Source organism: Lissotriton vulgaris, chromosome 1_1 (assembly GCF_964263255.1).
Source record: "Lissotriton vulgaris chromosome 1_1, aLisVul1.2, whole genome shotgun sequence".
In the NCBI taxonomy this organism is placed as follows: Eukaryota; Metazoa; Chordata; class Amphibia; order Caudata; family Salamandridae; genus Lissotriton; species Lissotriton vulgaris.
In genome coordinates this window covers 1,663,262,322-1,663,286,588 of record NC_141685.1, presented here as the reverse complement: position 1 = coordinate 1,663,286,588, position 24,267 = coordinate 1,663,262,322, and the positions used below count along the sequence as shown (strand labels likewise).

At 49.0% G+C, this 24,267-nt stretch overlaps 1 protein-coding gene across 3 annotated transcripts in view; it reads right to left on the bottom strand.

Moving 5' to 3' along the window:
- The window catches only part of AHCYL2 (adenosylhomocysteinase like 2), a 484,174-nt gene that overhangs the window by 210,903 nt on the left and 249,004 nt on the right, over positions 1-24,267 (bottom strand). For all 3 annotated transcript variants that reach the window (XM_086918893.1, XM_086918894.1, XM_086918895.1), the window contains exon 4: positions 1,353-1,453. In XM_086918893.1, the coding sequence (XP_086775019.1) occupies positions 1,353-1,453 (101 nt within the window). The remainder of the gene's footprint in view (positions 1-1,352; positions 1,454-24,267) is intronic.

The following is a 24,267-nucleotide window of genomic DNA, read 5'->3' as shown; positions in this document are numbered from 1 at the left end:
TTAGTGAAAATGTGGCATGGGGCATCGCAACGTTGTGCTTTAACTTGAAGTATTATTACTAAAAGCATGCCATGAGGCTTTTTCACAAAAAACAAAAAAAGTGGTTTGTTAACTTGACAAACTAATGCTTTCTTTGTGTAAAAGCACCCCTTACTGAGCTGACACTTTAATAGTGGCCGCGCACCTTTCGTTAGTTGTGGGTCATCTAAAGAAAGGGGCATGCCCGCCATTAAAGTGAAAGCGCGGCTTGGGGCACTTTTACAAACAACCATTTGCATTGCAATAGGTATCTCGTTTGCGAGAGTTTAAGCTATTGGCATTGTAAATGAGAATGCCTTTTATTTAGGTCTTAAAAATCAACCCATAAATAAAAGGCATTCTCATTTACAATACCAATAGCTCTAACTCTTGCAAATGCGAGACTTATTGCATTGCAAATGCTTGTTTTCTGATGTGGTTGGGCCATAATAAAATATGAAGCTAAAGCTAAAAGATGTTCCGTAATCAATATAGTACAGCATAACTCAGCAGACATATAGTGTGTGTTAGGAACAAACGTTGGTACCCTCAGCACTTCTGCTGAAAGTAAACCAGGAGTTAGTGAGGAAAGAAGAAAGTCTACATTGCAAGAGAGTTCTGGATGTCAGTCTAGCTGTCAATGTTATGCCATGGACAAAGCCCAAAAATAGTGGATCCAAGGGGACCATTGCAGGGACAAAGCACCTGAGAGCTCACTAATACTTCTTCAGTTCTTAATTCCTCAGATTGATAATTAGGTGCAACTTAGTTTCCTTACACAATCCCGGAAGCAGAGCTGAAACAGCTTTCGGGCAAATGTATTGAATGCATAGCTGTTTCTTCTATTAACAGTACAGAAGATATAATGCAGCTGTGCAAAGAAGGGCCATGTCTCTTCCAAATGTAAAGAACTCACGTACAGCCAGTAAAGAAGGGAAACTATGTACCCTGCACAGATTGGTGCAAAGACCAGTAGACACAACCAGGTCCAGTCACTTAGAAAATGGTACTTTGTGAGAATTCGGGATAAAAAAAAAAAAATCAAAACACATCCAGACCTAAAAAAATGTACTTTTTTGTGGGGGTGGCCTCTTTCAGTAATGGGAGTAGAATGGTGGAATGAACTAGAAAATGAGGAAGAACAGAAAGGAGAACATTTAAATCTTGAAAAATTAAATATGTTAAAAACAAATAGAGAAAAAAGGCCTCCTGGACCAACACTATCCTAGCTGGTGTGTGGATCGAAGAAACTTATACCCACAGGTTCTTAAAAGCAGGCTAATAGCATTCAATAAGAATAATACACATAATTTTAACAGAATAAATAAACTTACTGCAGTCTGGGCCGTAATGTGAGTGCATCCCACAATCTTCGCTCCAGCCAATGGCTTTTCTCCTTGAGCCCGCTTCCGCAGAGCCATGAGGGCAGGCATTTCTGCAAAGGGAAAAATTAAGACGTGTAAGCACGTATTCTGAGTTTGGAAAGCTAAATAATTAAACGTTGATAAGCTGCAGCTGCATCTCCTCAGGATACAGCTATTGAGATTGAATGCTCCAAACTCCAAGCAAGCTCTCTCCCTTTAGCATTATTTCTCCAAAAGCTACTGTTTTAGCCAATAAAGGAAATCGAATGGGAGAACAAACATTGGCATAGTTAATAGGTCTCGCCTTTAGGGCCTTTTAAGTATTTAGCTAGAGCTTTTTGGATTTGCCAATGTGTTAACGTTATGTTGTAGAGCAGTGTGGCTGCTGTCTGGCATGCTGAAAAGGTATAATAAAAAAATGTTTATAAGCATTTTAGTTTCAGACTAACATATAACGTTTGAACAGTCAATAGCGGTGCTTGTTATGACTATCAACTTTTGGAGTTTGTTGTTTTGGTGTAGATTTGTGTTGTTGATATATAGAATGACAAACTTTTTGGTGTAAAGCGGAATTGATTGAAGGTTTGCAAATTAGAGTATAGTGTAGTACTAATAGCGTTGTAAATGTAAATATTTTTTACTTATGTGTTCTGGAGCGAAATGGATTTATCTGGTGTGTTGTGCAGATGGCCCATTATTTGAAACACTATGTGCCTGTTTTAGTTAGTATTTACAACAAGGGGTGGTGAGGGACAGAGTCTCTGAATTAAGCAGAAAGCTCTCACCCAGTCAAAAGATCAGGGCTAGATCCAACACCGTTTTTTAGCTCACTGCACCATCCCAGTTTCAGAACCTGGCTGTATGCAAATTAGTCTGTTCCTGTCCCAGTGCATGATGGGAACAGGGCAAACCAAACTACAAAAGCCAATTCTTACACTGGGAAGGAAACAAGCTCCCGGGGACCGGTTTCTGGCATTACAGCCGTCTTCGGCCCGGTTTGCTTGAATCCTGATGGTGCAATGAGCAAGGGTCTCACATCTGAGAATACCCTTCCACGCTTAGGGTGGACAAAAATATTTACAACAAGGGGTGGTGAGGGACAGAGTCTCTGAATTAAGCAGAAAGCTCTCACCCAGTCAAAAGATCAGGGCTAGATCCAACACCGTTTTTTAGCTCACTGCACCATCCCAGTTTCAGAACCTGGCTGTATGCAAATTAGTCTGTTCCTGTCCCAGTGCATGATGGGAACAGGGCAAACCAAACTACAAAAGCCAATTCTTACACTGGGAAGGAAACAAGCTCCCGGGGTAGTAAGCACAGTACGAACAATACTAATAACATAGCCTCTCTGTGTGAAAACGTGCAAATATAGAACGCAAATAGCTCGTAAATGTAACAATTTTATGCAGAGGAGAAGGCAATTTTTAAACAAGCAATGGCAACGGAGGGGTGAGGGGGGCCGGGAAAGCAACTACAACGGCAAAGCGGTAATGGCGATAGGAAGTAACGTATGATAGATATGGCTAGCAGTACAATTAATTGCCAAACGACCAATTAAGCTTTGCAATGCAGAAGTTGCCCTGTAGCTGGACACAGTAATATCTGAAGAGTACTGAGATTGTATTTTTATTATCTGGCTCCTATTGTGCCTAGCCTCACATCTGTGGACTACAGATAACGATAACACGCCCACATAAGACCAGCCCAGGAAAAGAAACCAGAAACAAGCCCATCCCCAAAACGACATTATTAGGACACTGATGTGGCATAATATACAGAGCTGCTGACTTTCGGACTGGGGAACCAGGTTCGAGTCTCAGCTATCCCGCGCCTACAAAAACAAACGTTGATTGTAAAAATAAAATTAAACTATGTCGGACTCAGTCAACAATGGCTGAAATCTCTTTAAATAGTAAACACGAGAAGCGCAAAGCGAATGCCAATCGTAACACTAAAATAAAACAATGGCAGACTCAAAATACAGATGGCAATGGTTGAAATCCCTAAACCCGTAAATACGATAAGCACGAAGCAAGTTCTGGTCAGAATCAAGCAGCAGCAAGCCACAAAGAAAAAAAAAAGAGTGCTCACCCAGTATCATAAATAACAGTAAGAGTAAGAGCCCATGTAACAGGGGCAGTCCTCATGAGAAGTTACAAAAGCCCAAAAAGAAGGACTATTAAACATTGACCAAACAAAAGCAGGCTTTTAGGAAGGGCAGTAACAGGAACCAATGAAAATGATGAGAAGAGCTCCAAGCCCATATTGTAGACACAGCATGTCTCAAAGACTGCATATGCACTGCCAAGGTGAGACCTAAAAAACGCATACTCTTGTTCATTCCTTTATGGAATCACAGCTATCACATGTTAAAGGCAAATGTAATGTTATCTTCTTGAGGCATCGCCAAAAGAAGAAAATAGTACCAACAAGGGTGGTGGGACTAAGGAAAACAGTATTCTTAAAAAGGCAAGTGGAACACTGATCTGCCACACACTATACTTTTAAAGTTTAAAAATCAGTAGCAGCTTCCAAAAAGGCAAAATTATTTCCAATACAGGGCTCGACAAATCTGAAAAAAGGTACTAGTCTTAAAGGTCTAGTACTTTAAAAAAAACTCCTCAACCTAATAGTAACCTACTTGACCTCCGTCTGTGAAAGTGGAGCAAATGTGACAAGATAACAAGATTTAAAGGTCTATTTATTGCTCATTTGCTTTGTGAGCAATAAAAAGGCCTTTAAATCTTGTTATCTTGTCACATTTGCTCAGTTTTTAAAGACAGAGGACAAAAGTTAGTATGTTTTCCTACTTGCCAGAAAGGGCGAGTAAGACCTAAAAATAGCTCGGCCTCATAAAATTTACCTCGCAAATGCGAGCGGTTGAGTGGATTTGTCGAGCCCTCGCAATACTTAAATTTTGCCCACAACTTAACACGCAAACACCCAGCACTGCATTTAAATTAATTTCTTTCAGGTCACGTGGGCAGCACTAGTCTCTGACTATGGGAAATGAGTTTCAATGATAAATATGTCAGGTTGCCCTCACTTAGCGGTTACTAGAGATAAGTTTCTTTCTCCAACAATAGATCCTTCAAAGACCGATAAGCCTAAAACAGAACGCATACCATTATGCACTCTAGAAAGGAGGGATGTAGCAAGGGGTAACTTAATTGAAACGATATGCAAGATATCTGACCCACCAGCACTTTGGTTCTAACAAACAAGTTACTTACCTTTGGTAACGCACTATATGGTAGAGACGATCTAGCTGCAGATTCCATACCTTTGAATTTCCCAGGCGTCAGGCTGGATCCGGAAACTTTTGCTCGAGCAATACCCTTTGCAATACCCTTTGCGCGTACCGCCGGGTGGCTCCATTAGGCTCCGTAATACGTATTCTGCGTCATTCGCGTTGGCTCCGATAACAAGCTCACCTAAATAGGTGCCTCCCAGGCACGCAGATGTCAGTATTTAGATTATTTCATGCCAGAAGCGCAGAGCCATAAAGTAATTGCCGTAAACATGTGCAAATGAGGGCCCTGAAAATGAGAGTAACCATAGCCCGAACAAAATCGGTCCGCATGGCAGGGAGGCATCGGTGAACCTGTAAGGATATCTGCAGTTAGATAGTGTCTCTACCAGATAATGCGTTACCAAAGGTCAGTAACTTGTTCATATGATCGACTTCTAGCTGCAGATTCCTTACCTTTGAATTAGATACCCAAGCCGAATCCTTCCACCGGTGGGTTGCAGACAAATACCTCACACAACGAAGTCTTGCAGGACCAAACAAGCAAGACGTCCATCCCCAAGGACTGGACTGTCTAGACAGTAGTGCTTGGCAAACATGTGCACAGATGCCCACGTTGCTGCCTGACAGATGTCTAGGACTGGGACCGCCGAGCCAAGGCCCTAGTCGCTACCTTTCTCCTGGTAGAATGGGCACTTAATCCCTGAGGAGGCTGCTTCTTAGCCAGGGCAGAGCAGATCTTAATGTAGAGAACAACCGAGTGAGAGATGGTCCTTTTCTGCACTGCCCGACCCTTCTTAGCTCCCACATACCCCACAGAGAGTTGGTAGTCTACCCGGAATTCTTTTGTGCAGTCAAGATAGAACGGCAATACTCTTTTTGGGCCCAGGCGATGAAGACACTCCTTTCTTAGAGGGATACAGGGGAGCAAGGAAGGTGGCCAATGTGATAGTGGTGACCCCATTCTATTTGGGTCAGTCTATCGGCAAGAATGAAGCAGGGGTGTGAAGCACCACTTTATCTGGAAAAGACAACATGTTAATCAATCAATCATTGCATTTAGAGAGCACGCTACTCACCCGTGAGGGTCTCAAGGTGCTGGGGGGAGGGGAATGCTGCTACTGCTCGAAAAGCCAGGTCTGGAGTAGTTTTTTGAAAGTCAGCATGTCTAGGGTCTGCCGTAGGTGGATGGGGAGGGTGTGCCAGGTCTTGGCGGCGAGGTGGGAGAACGATCTGCCACTGGAGGTCGCTCTTCGGATGTGAGGGACTGTAGCGAGGGGGGGAGGTTGGCGAAGCGGAGCTGGTGGGTGGGGGTGTAGATGCTGAGTCGTCTGTTGAGGTCCGCTGGTCTGCTGTCGTGGAGTGCCTTGTGGGCGTGGGTGAGGAGCTTGAAGGTTATCCTTTTGTTGACGGGGAGAAAGTGCAGGTCTCTCAGGTGGGGTGTGATGTGGCTGCGGCGAGGGATGTTGAGGATCAGGTGTGCAGAGGCGTTCTGGATGTGTTAAAGCCGTTTCAGGAGTTTGGCCGAGGCTCCTGCATAGAGGGCGTTTCCGTAGCCCAGCCTGCTACTGACGAGGACCTGGGTGACGTTCTTCTCAAATCGGTGGGGATCCATTTGTAGATCTTGCGGAGCATGCAGAGGGTGTGGAAGGAGGAGGAACAGACGGCGTTGACCTGCTTAGTCATGGTAGAGTAGAGGATGACCCCTAGGTTGTGTGCGTGGTCGGTGGGTGTTGGAGCTGTTCCTAGCGCGGTCGGCCACCAGGAGTCGTCCCAGGCCGAAGGGGTGGATCCGAGGATGAGGACCTCCATCTTGTTCGAGTTCAGCTTCAGTCAGCTGTTACTCATCCGTTCAGCGACGGCCTTCATTCCTTCGTGGAGGTTGGTTTTGTCAGTGTGGGGGTCCTTGGTGAGGGAGAGGATCAGCTTGGTGTCATCGGTGTAAGAGATGATGTTGAGGTCGTGCAGTTGGGTGACTTGGGCGAGTGATGCCATGTAGATGTTGAACAGCGTTGGGCTGAGGGATGAGCCCTGGGGTACGCCGCAGATCTCGGTGGCTTCGGAGCAGAAGGGGGGGGGGGGGGGAGGCGGACGCTCTGTTCTGCCACAGGGGAAGGAGGTGGTCCAGTCCAGGGCCTTCTCTTGGACCCCGTAAAATACAACAGGAGTATGACCCATAACCCACGTTGGGATCAGGGTAGATGATCAGAATAAACAAACAATATCCCAACTGGTATTACTATAGAGACAATTAGACATGTATGCGAAAAGCATTACGTGGACAGAAACAAGGAGACTCGATTTGTTTTGAAACGTGCTCATGGCATCGTATAATTAAAGAAAAGTAAGAAACACAGTTGTAGCAGCACTGTACATAAATGAACAATAAAACAACCCGATTTGGACTTGGTGCTCGGTATGTGCAAGTGACACAAAAGGAGGCGAGGCAAGTGACAATTGTGGTCAGCATGAACGGCGCATGGTGTGAAAGTGTTTAAATATATACAGTGAATCAAGAACACAATGTGCCTCAAAATAAATTGCAATGCGAAAGTTTTGGTCTGATCACTCAGCGCAATAAATGGCGCATCCCTCAGTGTGGCTCATCTGAATTATTCCTTCAAATCAAAAAACTGTCGCATTGCAATTTATTTTGAGCCACATTGTTCTCTTGATTCACTGTATATATTTAAACACTTTCACACCAGTTTTGGTGCTGTGGTTGCTGCGGGACTAAGACGAGTCCAGGATGCTGTTCTCCTCGAGGTAGCGGGTCAGTTGATTGTTGACTGTCTTCTAGATGACCTTCGCCGGGAACAGGAGCATGGAGATGGGCTGGAAGATCTTGAGGTCCTTGGGGTCCGCCTTGGGTTTCTTGAGTAAGGCGTTGATATCGGTGTGATTCCAGCTCTCTAAGAAGGTTGCTGTCTCAAGGAAATGTTGATAGTTTTCCAGAGATGGGAGATGAGGGGAGGCGTACAAGATAGCACCTGCAACTCACTCAACCTCGGGGCAGATGTTATCACCACTAGAAAGGCGGTCTTGATGGTAAGCAGCCAGACGGGACAGTTGTGAGGAGGCTCAAAAGGAGCACACATGAGAAGTGAGGACCAAATTAAGGTCTCACTGCGGCATAACAAAGGGCATGGGCAGAAACAAGTGAACCAGCACCTTCAAAAAACAAATTACAATTAGAGACCTAAAGAGAGAGCGTTGGTCTGGCAGCAGCAAAAAAGCGGATAGAGCAGAAAGATAAGCTCTAAGAGCACACAAAGCGGAACCCTGCTGGGCAAGGGTTAGAATGAATAGAAGAACAGTGGAAAGAGAAGTAGAAAGAGGGTCAATAGACCTTCCTGTACAGTATAATACAAACATCTGCCAACGGCAGGAATAAACAGTCTTAGTGGAGAGCCGAGTGGATGCCAAAAGGAGGTTGCATACTTCAGGAGGAAGATCAAAAGCCATCAACTGCCGCCGCTCAATCTCCACGTATGTAGGCAAAGAGTTGACACGTTCGGGTGGCGGACCCTCTCCTGCTGCTACGAAAGAAGATCCTCCCGAAGGGGCAGCCTGATCAGAGGATTGATACTCATTTCCAGAAGCTCTGGATACCAGACTCTCCTCACCCAGTCTGGAGCCACAAGAATAACTTGGGCCCGGTCGTTCCTGTCCTTCTTCATGCCCTATGCAGGAGTGGTATTGGCGGAAAGACATACAGCAGACCTTAGCTCCACTCGCGACAAAAGGTGTTACCGAGCGATAGCCCCCTTGGAAACTCCAGCGGACAGTATTGGCGACACTGCGCATTCACTTTTAGGCAAACAGATCTAACCAAGGATCTCCCCAGTGCTGAAAGAGACCTTGTGCCACCTTCGACTGTCGAAGCCATTATTGATCCGCTAGGCGTCGACGGCTGAGTTTGTCTGCCCTGGTGTTCAGAGAACCTACCAGGTGTCAAACCACCAGTGTTATGCCATGCTGTTCAACCCATGTCCAGAGATACAGAGCCTCTCGACAAAGGGTCCACGACCCCACACTGCCCTGCCTGTTGCAGAACCACATGGCAGTGGTATTGTCAGTGAACACCTGCACTAACTTCCCCTTGGCAGAGGGAAGTATTGCCTTCAATGCCAACCAAATCGCAAAGTGATGTGGAGCCCTGCCTCCGCCAGAGACCAGCGTCTCCACCTCTTCCAGATGGCCATCCCATCCCTGAAGTAACGCATCTGTCACAACTGTGAAATCTCGTTAGGGAAGGGAGAGGGTCTGCCGTGGACCCAATCGCAATTCATCAACCACCAATGCAGATATCTCATAGTTCCTTCCCAGCTCAGGACCATGCTGGTGAGTTTTCCACGATGCTGCGCCCACTGGAACTTCAGGTCCCACTGTCATGCCAGCATGCGCCGCCTGGCTTTACCAACAGGATGCAGGAGGCCATGGAGCCCAACAGCCTCAGAGTCAGTCTCACCGAACTCCAGGAAAGAGGCTGAAACATAAGAATCATAACCTGAATATCCTGGACTCACTGCTGAGGAGGATAGGCCGAAGCTGCAGTGTTCCCAGAAGAGCCCCGAAGAAAGGGAGTGTCTGAGAAGGAGTCAAGTGTGACTTCAGCACGTTTATAGAAAACCCCAGTAAATGCAAGAGGTACGCTGTAGTCTGAGGGTGGGAGATGACAGCCTGGGGCGAGGACGCCTTCAACATCCAGTTGTCGAGATAGGGTAAGATTGACACCTCTAACCTGCGCACATAAGCTACGACTACAGCCATCACCTAGGTGAACACCCGAAGGGCACTAATATGGCCAAAGGGGAGCACGGTAAACTGAACGTGCTCGTAGCCTAGCTTGAACCGCAGGTAACAACTGTGGCCCGACAGGATGGGGATGTGAAAATATGCATCCTGCAGGCCCAATGCTACCATCCAGTCTTCTTGGTCTAGGGCAGACAAGACCTGAGCTAAAGTAAGCATCTTGACCTTCTTCTTGAGGAAGAGATGGACGGTCTGAAGATCTCAAATGGGCCGCAACCCTTTGTTCTTTTTCGGAAACAGAAAGTATTGTGAAGAACAGCCTATGGCTTTGTCAGAATCCAGGACCCTCTCTGTAGCTCCCTTGGTCAGGAGAGCTGAAACTTCCTCTTGGAAGAATTTTAAAATGATCATCCTCCAGCCGTTCTTGATTTGGAAGAATGGGAGGAGGAAAGGAAAGGCAGAGAATATCCCTCCTGAATGATCTGTAGGACCCACTTATCTGATATTCTGGACCTCCACTGGGAAATATGATGATGATGGAATCTCCCACCAACTTAAGTGGTGTGGTTTGCAGAGTCAGACTTGGAGGTTGCAGCTGCCGAGGGCAGGGTGGCGGATGACTTCTGGCTTCCATTCCATGGATGGAATGAAAAGCGTTCACGTTCCCCACAACTTGTGAAGTCTCCCTAGGAAGGTGGCTGGGATAGGGCTGCCGTGGCTGGAACCCGCTTCAGTTGCCATGAAAGGGGAGAAAGCTAGACTGGCCATGAGGTGTAGAAGAGAGGCCTAAGGATCTGGCCGCAGCTCGAGAGTCCTTGAACCTCACTAGGGACAAGTCTGCCTACTCTCCAAAAAGACGGAATCCATCAAATGGCATGCCCATCAAGTTCGCCTTGACATCACCTGAGAAGCTAGTTGTTTTAAGCCAGGCGTGGTGCCGCAAGGCCACGTTCAATGAATCTGTCATGCCAAGGCCACACCTTATGGTGAATTTTGATGCATATCTCCAGTCCTTAACCGCCTGACAGAGCACAGGCCGGGCCTCCTCTGGGACTTGTGGCAGCACTTCCGCAAGCGTCTCCGAAAGGGAGTGGGGGAAACAGCTCTATAAGCATGTCGTATTCACCAACCGCAATGCCAAGCTGGAGGAAGAAAATATCTTCTTCTCAAATGATCTCAGCCTCTTTGATTTCCTATCAGGAGGGGCGGAAGGGAGCGCGCCCTGGAAGGTAGAAGCCTGCACCACCAAGCTTTCAGGGGTGGGGTGTTGGCTAAGGAACTTTGGGTCGCCCGGGGCCGGGCGATGATGTCGTGCAATTGTCCTATTCACAGGAGCCTCAGTGCTAGGCTTGGACCATGTGCCTAGAAGGACATCAGTAAATGCCTCATTGAAAGGCAAAAGTGATTCAGAAGTGGAAGCCCCAGACTGAAGCACTTCAGTCAGGAGATGGGTCCTGACCTGTACAGAGGGCAACTCCAGTCCAAGGACCTCGGCTGATCTCTTGACCACCATGGCATAAGATTACCCCTCCTCCGAAACCACAGTTGACAGAGAGAGCATGCCAATATCTAGGGAAGTGTCCAGTGCACTGGTCTACCCAAGTTTCCCATACCAGTCCATTTGCTCTGCAGAAACAGCTTGGTGTTCTAAAGAGTTCATTGACCCCTTCTCAACCCTCTTCCAAGCCGCCTAAAACATCAAAATGGTCAGGCAACAACATAGAATTCCTAGGTTCTATAGAAGTTGGGGATAAGGATGGGACTGGAACAGTCAGTGAGCACCAGTGGGCACTGGCAGCCCCGAAGGCCCAGACTTCGGGACCGATGCAAGGAAAGATCACGATGGCACGACTGGCGCCGTCCCGGATCAGATCCCTGAGGCCCACCGGCACCGTGGCTGGAGCGGACAGCGTCAATTCTGATGGGGCCCTTTCCGACCCAGCAGGGCCCAGAGGTTTACCGAAGGGGTCGGCCAGCTCAAATACGCCACGCATGGCCTCGTAAAAATCTTTCATTTGAGCACGAGTCGCTCCGGCTCCCGGAGAGGGATAGAGACACGAAGTTGATCCTAGCTTCGGCGCCGCAGAACCGAGCCTAGAGCATCGTGCTCCTTACCTCGTTCGTCAACGGACGTCAGTCAAGACGAAGATGAAGTCCACTGAGACTTCTTCTTGTGCCTCTCCCCAGAGTGTCCCAATGAGCTTGAGTGGGGTGAAGAGGACTTAGGGTTCCGGGAGCGGTCCTGCGATCTCTTCTTCGATCGAGACGTCCGCAGAGTCTTGCTGGATGGTATCCACTGCCAAGCCACAAAGAGATTCATAGCCTGCTTGCGCAAGACCTTCGGAACCACAGGCAGACAGCCCGAGCACGACTTTGAATCGTGGTCGCGCTCGAGACGCCAGAGGCAGACGAGGTGGGGGTTGGTTACCGACATCATGCGGTGACAGGCACTGCATGGTTTAAACCCTGTCTTCCTTGAAGACATCCTCCCAGCCCCAAAAATGTTTTCATAAGTACTCTATTAAACTCGCAATGTTTAAATATGTCTAGACTTATTTAAACGGTGAAGTTAAGTTCTGATACGGTTTAAAAATGCAGTCAAACACCTGATTTCCAAACATGCTATTTTGGTCAGGCAGGCCATACTAACGTGTAAAAGTATCCATAGCGTGATTATCAGAAATGGCTGTAAGGGGTTTTAAGAATATTCGGAGTTCCTTCACTTTTGACACCAGGATATAAATTAGAAGAGATGCTAGTGATGGCCCATTACAGAGTGGCTTAATGCTTCTTTTGACCCATCTAACAAGAGTTCACTTAGAATCTGCTTATCCTTTATTAGCTGAGGTAAAAAGACTACAAGTTGCCTAGATGCTGTAATAGACTTTATTCCCAAAAAAGTATGGTTCTTATGAAATCTACTGCGAGTCTGACAGGCAAGAAATGATTAAGCAAACGTATTGTAATTGTGTTTATTTAGCGCTCAATACACCTGTGAGGCGCTGAAGCACTTTTCCGCGAGTAGCATGCTAATCCAAAACACAAAGGATTAGTAGTGCATTAGTATAGGCAAATTGAAGTTGTTAATTTGAACGGTTGACATGCTGTAAAGTTTATAGTCTTCCTAAAACCTTGAAGAACAAGTCACTTACCTTCGGTAACGATATATCTGTAAGAAACAGTAGTTAGTATTAGATTCCTTACCTTAGAATATCCCCAGGCATCAGACTGGAACCGCAAATTTTTGCGTAGAAGTACCCTTGCGTGTCGGTAGGTGTCGTCTGCGGCTCCGCGTCCGTCATCGGCGTAGTGGGCGCCGTGATGACGTCGTCTGAGTATTTAGACGCCGTCTTCGCGCGCTGACGTCGGTTCTTAGACACAGCTTTTCCACGCCAGAAACGCAGAGCCATGTTAAAAAACAACACTGGTGCCATAGAAACTAGGGCCCTGAAAGGGGATGACCTTAATAATAATAATAAAAGGAGTTTATAAAGCGCCTGGTGACGCCATCCCGGCGTATCCCCGCGCTGTGGAGAGAGTAGCAAGAGAGGGCGAAATTAAAGGGTATACAAGTAAGTTTTTAAAAGTTTCCTGAACATTGTTTCTTTTCCAGCTAGTCTAATGTTCATAGGGAGGGAGTTCCAGTTTTTGGCTGCCAACACACGAAAAGATCGTCCTCCCATTCTGGCCTTCCTTATACGAGGAATTTTGAGGAGACCAGTTCCCATAGAGCGAAGTGCTCCGTTGGGCTCATAGGGAATGGCTAGATCCTTAAGGTATTCAGGGGCTTTCATAGAGTTAATCCTGTAGCATATGAGAAGTGCTTTGAAAAGGATCCTCTTTTTTATAGGAAGCCAATGGAGAGCATCCAAGGAGGCCTTCGATGGAGCTCTTTTAGGTAGCCTAAGGACTAACCGTGCTGCCGTATTTTGGAGGACTTGTAGCTTTTTCATGTTCTTTTCTGTTGTCCCTAGGAGTAGCACATTACCGTAATCAATACGGGAGATGACTAGTGCTTGGGTCAGGGTGCGTCTGGCCTCTAAAGGAAGGAGGCCCAGAGTTCGATTTAAGGTTTTTAGCACCCCAAAGCACTTCCCTACTACTTTGTGGACATGGCTGTCGAAGGAGAGTTTGGGATCAACCCAAACCCCTAGGTTCTTGACTTCCTTGCCGGGGGTAGGTAAAGGACCCAGACAAGGAGGCCACCAATCCTGAGTCCAGCTGGTAGCGCTACCACCTATCACAAGAACCTCTGTTTTGGAGCCATTGAGTTTCAGGCAGTGTTGGTTCATCCAACCTGCAAGCTCCTGCATGCAAATTTTGAAGTTGGTTGCAGCTAAGGTAGGGGCTTGGGATAATGAGATGAGCAGTTGGGTATCGTCGGCGTAGGATACTAATTTTATGCCGTACGATTGTACCACATCTGCCAGCGGGGCCATATAAAGGTTGAACAGGGTGGGGCTCAGGGCAGAGCCCTGAGGCACCCCCTGTTCAAGAGCAATGCTGTCTGAGAGGAAAGTACCTCTTTGGACCTGAAAGCTGCGGCCTAAGAGGAAGGCTTTTAGCCAACCTAGTGCCGTCTTGGTGACCCCAGCTTTGTTTAGACACTGTAGCAAGATGGAGTGTGCTACAGTGTCAAACGCAGCACTGAGGTCCAGCATGATAAATGCCATAGTGTGACCCTCATCAGCTCCTGCCCGAAGGGTTTCAGTCGCTCTTAGGAGGGCTGTCTCAGTAGAATAGTTCGTTCTGAAACCAGATTGGGATCCATGCAAGGAATTATTGGATTCTAAGTGGGCCATAAGTTGCTTGTTGGCTATTTTTTCGGCCACTTTCGCAAGATATGGAAGGAGGGAAATAGGTCGCAGATTTTCTAATATATCCTGACTCACATTGGGTTTCTTTTTAATGGGCAATACTATAGCTTTTTTCCAATCCTCCGGGAGGCAAGCAGAGGAGAAGGATACTTGAATGACATGCCTAAAGTAAGGTTCCAGTACTTGTAAGCTAGTGGTAAGTACTTTCGGAGGGGCTGGATCACGGGGAGAACCCGATTTGACGCTTTTGCAAATGTTTATAAGCGTTTCCGGAGGGGGTACCGAAAAACATTGTAGGCAATGCTCCACAGGATCAATTTCTGAGCTTTCATTAAAGTCGTGGCCAGAAGTCAGGTGCCCAGAAAAGTTAGCATAGATGGTGGTGATTTTCCCAGAGAAATATTGCGCTATTTTATTACAGGTTTCCACCGAATCGTTACAGGATTGGTTATCATTGGTAAGCACCGAAATTTCTTTGAAGATTTTGAAAAGCTCTTTAGAGGAGTTCTCTGCCTCCCCAATGCGGATTTTATAGTGAAGAGCTTTAGAGGAGCGGATTTTTTTATTATATTGTTTTTGAGCATTTTTGTACTGTGTTTTAATAGTAGGACAGAAGTTGGTGCGCCATTCACGTTCTAATTTCTTACAGGCAGATTTAGTTGCCTGAAGTTCAGGCGTGTACCACGGGGTTGATTTCCTCGCATTGTTGGGGTTTTTCATATTCCGAATAGGAGCGGTGCTATCTAGGGCCTTTAAGATGTGGTTCTGCAAGTGACTATAGGCTGTTTCACAGTCTATGCCTCCCAAGGGACCTCCTATTTCGAGTAACTTGTTAAAGGTATCATAGGAAAAAAAATTCCAGTTCCGCCGCAGGTATCGGTGATTACAGTCTGGTTTAGGATCAGACTCAAATAACTGAATGACAAATGGAATAATAAAGTGATCAGACCAGGGTACCGGAATAGGGGATGTGGCTTGTACTCCGGAACCATTCATAAAGATAGGATCTAAGAGGTGGCCCAGTCTGTGTGTGGGGTCATGGTTTATAAGGTCGAGCTGTAAAGAAAGGAGTTCAGACCTGATGTCCTTAGCCTCTATAACGAGGGGATCGTCAAAGTGTACGTTCATGTCACCAAGCACCAGCAATCTGCTTTTCCTTATTGCTAGGTGTGCTGTGGCTTCTATCAGGCTGGTTGTGAAATCATACAGTCTGCCAGGAGGTCTGTACACCAGAATGCCTGAGAGGGAGAGTTGGGGTCCGATGACTATAGTGAACGATCCTGCTTCACAGTGATCAATTGTGATAGGGGATAGGGAGCAAACTATGGGAGATCTAATTGCTATAGCAATTCCTCCTCCCCTACCATCCTTCCTGTCTAGTCTGGAGAGGGAGTAGCCAGGAGGCATAGCCTCCATTATGTCAGGGTCTGACAATTCACCTAACCAAGTCTCAGTTAAGAACAGGATATCGAATCCTTCATCCTCGAGTAAATGATATATTTGAATACTGTGTTTGCTGTGTGAACGGCAGTTAATTAGTCCCGCCTTAATCTGCCTAATGAAAGGAGATTTAGTTGGTGATTTAATCGGCGTGAATGAGCACGAAGGGCAGCTGTGCAGAGATGGCGCCTCCATAGTGTGTTTGCAAGGTAGGGTGACATCGGGACATAGGTCTAGCAGTTCCTGCCTATCATACCGTATCGGTGGAGAGTGAGGATGGCTAGGATTCCTAGCCCCGCGCCCCGTCCTGTCGTGGACGGGCGCAGACTGGCTAGACTTTGGCTCTACTTCGGCGCGCTTCCGGCGCGCCCGCTGCACGCGTCCGCTGCGCGGTTGCGGTCCTACGCACATTTATGGTCAAGGTAGGGGCAGCTAGAGCGCTGACCTTGCAGCCCTGAGCCCGGAAGTGCTGGGCTCCTCCTCCACCCTCCGCAACAAACGCCCAAGATGGACGCGGCGGACCGGGGCGGGAGATGTTACGAGTAAAATCCCAAGCAACAGTAACGTTAGCCTACAAGGTGAGGCAACAGTTTTAAAATGTACACAGTAATTTTAACACAAGAAATACACTGAACGATAAAATTAGCAGTCGCTAAGTTTTAAAAACGCTATTTATCAGCGCTCGCAGTGCAGGACTTGTGGCACAAAGCGCAAGCAGATAGGGTCAGCCACTGCCACCGGCTAGACTCTTCTCCACCACCACCACCTTAACCCTAGATATCAGTTCGCAGAACGGGGAGGATGGGTGGGCCGGTTATGAATCTAATACCAACTACTGTGTCTTACAGATATATCTTTACCGAAGGTAAGTAACTTGTTTATCTGAAAGAAACAGGTTAGTATTAGATTCTTTACCTTAGAATAGAGACCCCAGCAATACCAACCCCGGTGGTGGGTCTGCGAACCAATAATCACATCAGAAAGTCCTGGAGGACGGACTGGCCAAAGAAGCCATCCCTCCGGACTTGGCTGTCCAGGCAGTAGTGTCTTGCAAACGTGTGCAGCGATGCCCACGTAGCTGCTTGACAGATGTCCTGCAAGGGAACTCCCCGGCCCAGGGCAGTGGTAGCCACTGTGGCCCGAGTGGAATGGGCCCTCAGCCCAACAGGAGGCTCCTTCTTCGCCAAGGAGTAACAAACCTTGATACACAAGACGACCCACCGAGAGATGGTCCGCTTGTGCACAGCTCGTCCCTTCTTAGCGCCCACGTAACCAATGAAGAGTTGGTCATCCAACCGGAACTGGCGAGTGCGATTGAGATCAAACTAGAGCGCACGTTTTGGGTCCAGACGGTGGAGCCGCTCTTCCTCCTTTGAAGGATGGGGAGGCGGAAAGAAGGTGGGCAAGGCGATAGACTGCCCCAAGTGGAAGGCCGTGACAACCTTGGGCAGGAAAGAGGGTCTAGTCCGCAACACAACCTTGTCCGGATGGACAGAAAGTAAAGGAGGTTTGGATGAAAGAGCCCGGAGCTCACTCACTCTCCTGGCATAGGTGATGGCAACCAGGAAAGCAGTCTTCAGAGTAATAAGGCGGAGAGGACAGTTGTGAAGTGGCTCAAAGGGAGCGCACATCAGATAGGTAAGAACCAGGTTCAAGTCCCACTGAGGAATCACAAACGGAACAGGTGGAAACGTGTGTGTGATGCCTTTCAGAAAACGAGTTACAATAGGAGACTTGAACAAAGATGGTTGATCAGGCAGCCTTAGAAAGGCTGAAAGGGCAGAAAGGTAGCCCTTGATAGTGCCCAGAGCAGAGCCCTGCTGGGCAAGAGAAAGAAGGAAGAGAAGAACCTCAGAAAGAGGGGCAGAGAGAGGATCCACATCCTTTGCTGTGCACCATGCCACAAATCTGTTCCACCTGCAGGCGTATACCGACTTTGTTGAGGGACGCCTGGCTGCCAGAATGACATTACAGACTTCAGGAGGCAAGTCAAATGGCCTCAACTGTCGCCGCTCAACCTCAAAGCATGGAGGTGGAGACTGGACAGGTTCGGGTGGAGGACCGTCCCCTGCTGCTGGGACAGAAGGTCCTCCTGAAGACGCAGACGAACCGGGGGATCGCCTGACATACTGAGTAGCTCGGGATACCAGTACCTTCGTGCCTAGTACGGAGCCACAAGGATGACTTGGGCCCGGTCGAGTTTGATCTTCTTCAGCACTCTGGGCAGAAGTGGTATAGGCGGAAAGGCGTACAACAGACCACAACTCCACTCGCGACGAAAAGCGTCTCCGAGCGAGTGCGCCTTGGAAATTCCAACGAGCAGAACTGATGACATTGCGCGTTCTCTTCGGTGGCGAATAGATCTAACCAAGGCTCTCCCCACTACAGAAAGAGACCTTGCGCCACGTCCGAGTTCAGACGCCATTCGTGATCCATCATGCACCGGCGGCGGAGTTCGTCCGCCCTGGCGTTCAGAGAATCTGCCAGGTGTTGAACCACCAGGGTCACGCCCTGATGTTCCAGCCATTGCCAGAGGCGCAGAGCCTCCTGGCAGAGGGCCCACGACCCCACCCTGTTTGTTGCAGTACCACATGGCGGTGGTGTTGTCCATGAACACCTGCATTACACTCCCCCGGACAGAGGGGAGGAATGCCTTCAGTGCTAGACGAATAGCCCGTAGCTCCAAAAGGTTGATATGGAGCCGGGACTCCGTCGGAGACCAGAGGCCTCTGATCTCCGCCTCTCCCATGTGGCCTCCCCAGCCCTGGAGGGACGCGTCCGTCACAACCACGTGCCCCGGTTGGGGAAGGGAGAGGGATCTGCTGCTGACCCAATCGCGGTCCGTGAGCCACCACTGCAGCGGTCTCGCAGTGCCCTCCGAGATCAGGACATGGTCGGACAGGTTGCCCTGATGCTGGGCCCACTGAAACTTCAGGTCCCACTGCAGAGCCCGCATCCGCCATCAGGCGTTATGCACCAGAAGGATGCAGGAGGCCATCAGCCCCAGAAACCGTGAGTCGGTGGTATCCAGCCCACACCGGATGGAATAGCGTGCTGCATCTCGACCCGCCGCAAGGGCTTGGGTGAGTTTAGCCTTGACCTCCGCAGGGCATTGTGGCAGCACGTCCGCGACCGTGTCCCACAGAGAGTGGGTGTAGCGGCCCAAGAGGCATGCGCTGTTGGAAGACCGTAGTCCCAAACTCAGGAAGGAGAATACCTTCTTGCCGTATTGCTCATACCTCTTGGATTCCCGATCAGGTGGAGCCGACGGGAATGCAGTCTGGGAGTTGGAGGCCTGAATGACCAGGCTTTCGGGGGTGGGATGGGTGGACAGGAAACAGGGGTGGCCCGGGGCAGGGCGGTGGCGCCTGGCCACGTTCCTATCTACAGGCGGACCTGTAGTGGGCCTGGACCAAGTGCCCAAAAGAACGTCAGTCAAGGCCTCATTAAACGGCAGCAGAGGCTCGGCCGAGCTTGACTGCGGTTTAAGGACCTCAGTGAGGAGGTTAGTCCTCACGGCCGCGACGGGGAGCTCAAGGCCCAAGGCCTTGGCCGCCCGCATCAACATCACACTGAAGGCTGCCCCCTCCTCCGTAGCCACGGTAAGGGGTGAGACAAAACCAGTGTCTGGCGAAGTGTCCAGACTAAGCATGGGCGAATTTTGCGAATTCGCGATCCGCGAATTTGCGAATTCGCGATCCGCAAAATTTGCGAATTTGTGCGAATTTGTTTTTTGCGTGTTCGCGGGTTTTTTTGCGTGTTCGCGGGGCTTTTTGCGTCTTCGCGAGCCGCTTGCATAGCGAAGTTACCCATGCAGTCGTTTATGGGAGAGGGAGAGAGAGAGATAGATAGATAGCTAGATAGAAAGAGAGAGAAAGAGAGGGAAAGAGAGGGAGAGAGAGGGAGAGAGAGAACGCAAGAAAGAAAGAGAGGCCGGATCTCTGAAGGGCCAGATTCCTGAGTTGCCCCAACAGAACATACAGCTTTTTATTTTTAGCAAAATGCATATGAAAATTGTGCTGTAAAGGTCTCTTAGTTTAACCCCTCCTGACAACTCAAAATGGGTCTATTTGCCATCCTCTCCCTTCTTCCTGTTTTTTATATCTGTAAGTGTTTCCTGATGAGGTTTAATTCCTTGGACAGGTGCCTTGTTGCCTACTTGTAACTATTCTCTGACCCTGCTTCAAAGGTCAGAGCAGGGTCAGAGAATAGTTGCAAGTAGGCAACGAGGCGCCAGGAAGCAATTAGCAGCAGGTGTCCAAGTTGAAGTTAATTTGTTTGTAACCCTTTTGTAAAAGGTTACAAAGAAATTAGGTTCAACTTTTGCACCTGCTGCTGTAACCCTTGTTTGGCTGAAAATTCGTCCCTGCTGATTCGCGGATTTTACAGCGATTGTGAAATTCGCGGATCGCGAAATCGCAGAAAATCCGCAAATTCGCCCGCGAAACGGATTTTACGCCCACCCTTAGTCCAGACCACTGGCATCCCCAAGTTCACCTGTCCGGGCCTGCTGTGACGGACACTCACATGTCAGAGGGTCCTCAGACCCTCCCAATACTCCTCATCACCCATTTCCTGATAATCAGGGTTGTCAAAGGATGGGGCCGATTCATTGAAGTAAAACTCTCAAAGCGTCGAAAGCGGCGCCCAGCGGTGCCATTCCGACACCGGAACCGGATCGAGGGAGGCATCGGGGACGCCGTCGCCCGAAGGCGGTGCCAGAGGTGACACCCTAGGGACCGGCGCCGGTGAGGTCGTCAGGTCAACCGGCGACGACCCGGATCCGGAAACGGATCCAGCGGGCCCTGCGCCTGCCTGCGGCGCCTGGTCCGAAGGCGTAGGTGGCGTCGGGCCGAAGCACCCGACCCGCTAGGGCCCCCAGACGGGTCCACTGGGCCCGAAGGGTCCGCGGAGCCAGTCGGAGGAGAGAGTAACCTCATGGCCATGAGGAAGCGCTCGATCTCCTCCGGCGTTGCTTGCTGCCCAGGGACCAGAGGGTATGGAGCAGGTCCCGATGCCCGTGACTCTGACTGAGCCACGTGGGCGGTGCCACCGGAACCCCCGGCCGCGTCGAGCGAGCGTCGGGGGGGAGTCGGAAGAGCGATGACTTCTCCAACTTCTTCTGCTTACCTCACGACTTCGAGCCTGAAGAGGGATGTCGAGCTCTCAGAGCTATGATGGCTCCGACCCCGCGACAGGTCCCTCGACCTCCGTCCGGATCAGGACCTCTCGCAGCGCAGGCCAGCTGCCGGAGCTCGAGCTGCTTGCGGGACCGCTCCCGCCTAGCTTTGGAAGTCAGGACTCAGCAGTCGGGGCAGGTCTGGTCGTCGTGGTCGACGCCGAGACAGTTAAGACCACGACGGTGAGGGTCGGTTACCGAAATCAGTCGGTCGCAGTCCTCACAGGGTTTAAAACCTGGCATCCCTACCGGCCCCGTTCGGAGTCGAAGACTCGAAAATGATGAAAAGGGTTCGTAAAAAGTTTAGTCAAAAAGTGACTACGGTACCACTTTTTCCGGATCTGCGCTGCTGGCGTGGAAAAAAGAAGAACTGACGTCAGCGCGCGGAGGCGGCATATAAGTACTCCGACGACATCATCACGGCGCCCACGGCGCCGACGACGGACGCGGAGCCGCAGACGACGCCTACCGACGCGCAAGGGTACTGATACGCAAAAAAATTCCGGATCCAGTCTGACGCCTCGGGATGTTCTAAGGTAAGTAATCTAATACTAACCTGTTTCTTTCAGATACAACCTTTCAGGTAAATGAGGGGTAACTTGCCATTCTAACAGTCTCAGTGTAAGACATATCAGCTGCCAAAGACTTAAAGCCATAAACTCCCCTCCCTAACAATGGCTTGCAGAAATTCTGCCTCCGGCGATAAAATTCCTAAATTACTCACTGCCCGAAAGCATGCACTATTTATTTTAGAGTTAACTTACGTAGGACATTGTCTACGATCTTAGACCCAGGTTCTTTCAGAGAATTGATATCCCGGCTGTACAAGGCCCTAAAAGCGTACCACAGGATAGACATGGCGCCGACGAGGTGGGAAGAAGACATGCCCACACAATTAACAGACGGAGAGTAGAAACCCTCTCTGGCGCTGGTCCAGGACGTCTCAAGTAACGCTCGGTTCAAGCTTACGCAGTTCAATTATCTGAACCGCACTTACCTAAAACCCGCTCTTTTAGCTAGGTTTGGCCCAACACACGCACCTATGAGCCCCACATGAGACTTCTCCCCAGCTCACTTTATTCATGTGACCTGGGACTGCCCCAGACTCTGCTCCTACTGGAGTACAGTGCTGGACACACTGCGAAGAGCACCAAAGCTCTCAATTGAAGCCTAAATCAGGCGATGACTATTGGGAGTGCTCCCGAACCCCATGCCCAAAGCCCGCATGCAATATAAGTTTGCTATGCTTGAGCTGGTATTAGCGAAAGGCCGCATAGCTATTCATTGGAAGATGGACACACCCCCGCGGGAGAAATGGAGGGCGGACCTGCGAGAGTGGAGGGTAGCGGAGGAGCGTAGACTTAGACAGGTTTGCACAGATGAGAATGCGGACAGGGACTTGGAGACATGGAATATTATGCAGGACCTCGTCCAGGGGGGAAACCACGAAGACGGTACCAGCGTTTGCTCCTCGGGGGAGGATATTGGGCCACCCACACGGCATGGCTCTCCGATGGAAACCCTCCCCCCCCTTCTCCTGCGCACCCGCACCCCCTTGCCCTGGTGGGCCTGCAGGGATAACGGCACTGGGATTCCACTCGAGTGGGAGCGGTGCCCCAGTGACGCATGTTCGCCCTTGCGCTCATGCCCAGACGGCCCCACAGATGGATTAGGTCCTCATCGGCAGTTTGTCCTAGGAGTAAATCTTCTTGCACGGGCCACTGAATCCCCCGCATAGATATCCACACCACTATGTACAGGAGTCAGACATACGGGATACTGCACATTGCCAAAATCTTGCCCTAACACCGAAGTAAGACACTACTGTAACCGAAGGTGACACACCCACTCCGCCAGAAGCTGTCAAATAGAGATAGAAGTTTTGTTTGCTCTGTTTATTTCTTTATTTGTTGTTCCAGGAAAAAAACGCTAATCAGAAGTAGTTATGTGATTACAGGACTAATTTGTAAATGGACTAATATGATGAAGGGGGTAGGATATCAAAGGCCCATAGAAAATTGCACTTGCAATAAGGCCAAGGTTAAATTGTAAAACTAACCCTCAACCAGGACTGACGGCTTACAGCCACGCAGCAATATACTGCATAGATGTTTGTACATTTATTCTCATATACATACTAGCTATAAAAAATATATATTTTTTTTTAACGTACGTAGGTCATTGTTGGCCGGATATGTTGACAACAGATAGCACAGGCATGACAGGAAAAGGAAGAATCTTGGCAGCATAGTCCTAATATGTCAGTGCAATCCCCTATTCAGAAACCAAGCCGTGCATTTATAGCAAACAAGCAAAAAGAAGTCATGGGGACCAACCACAAAAGTATCAGACCAGCTTGACCCAACACTAGCAGGAATGAGACCCTGAAAAAACCAACTGGGATGGGGATGATCGGGGACAGGGAATTGCTGTAACATGATGTCTCAAAAGGGGCCCCATATATCTTTGGGCCCGGCCCTGGGAGTCTGCAGCTACGCATATGTTTCAGTCTGATCATTACCGATCGTGGCATCTTTCCACCAGTCTTGATGCTTACGAAGGGAGCCTTTAAGCCAGGATCATGGCACATGGTGTCATGCAATCCTCAAAAGCATGGCCACCAGCCTTCTTCTAGGGTGAAGAACAGTGGCAACATAAACCAGAAGCATGGGGAATGGCGCACATGCAAATCAGGAGTCAATAATATTCTAAACTGTAGCCGCAACCTCAGACCATGAGGACTGTATAGGGGGAAAGTCCAGGCTTGGTGCAGAAAGTCTGCAGGATCAGTAGAACAGCAGGGGCACAACGTGGGTTGAGTGGAATCCACTCAATACTGACACTGTTGAGTGCAACATACCCATTCAATGAAGCTAAAACAAAGGAGTTTGTATCTTTGGCTAACGGATGCTTGCATCAGCTGGTCACGGCAGTCTCCCACACCTTTGGGGGATGGGCACCCCGAGATCAGACTTCCATCGAACCCTAGGGTGAGTCACTGACCGGGGACACAACTCCTCTGCCATGAGGTATGGTCGGGAAACCCATTCTCTTGCGGTGGTCAACAGGTACATTTGTGTAAGGAGAGGAACTCCCTCAACTCACAGGGGAAATCTGCCCATCCTGCTTCGGTTGTGTGGTACAATCGGAAGTAAATTAGTCAAGTGCAGTGAGATAGCCCAGAGTCCAGAATTGCTCTAGCGAAAAAAAAGTGGCTGTACCAAAAAAGCTGTGCCAGCATAGCAATGCCAGGGCACCGTAAAGTTGCGCAAACCACTCCATCTAGGGTAGGGGTAAGAAAGGATTATCAGGCATGCACTATTTAATTCAAGATCACATTAAGTTGGCACTTTCATTGAGAGCTTAAAAACAGAGGCATCAACTTTTCAACCCCTCTGAATTATGATAGGGCTGACGGATTTATGGTATTTATTTTTTAGCATT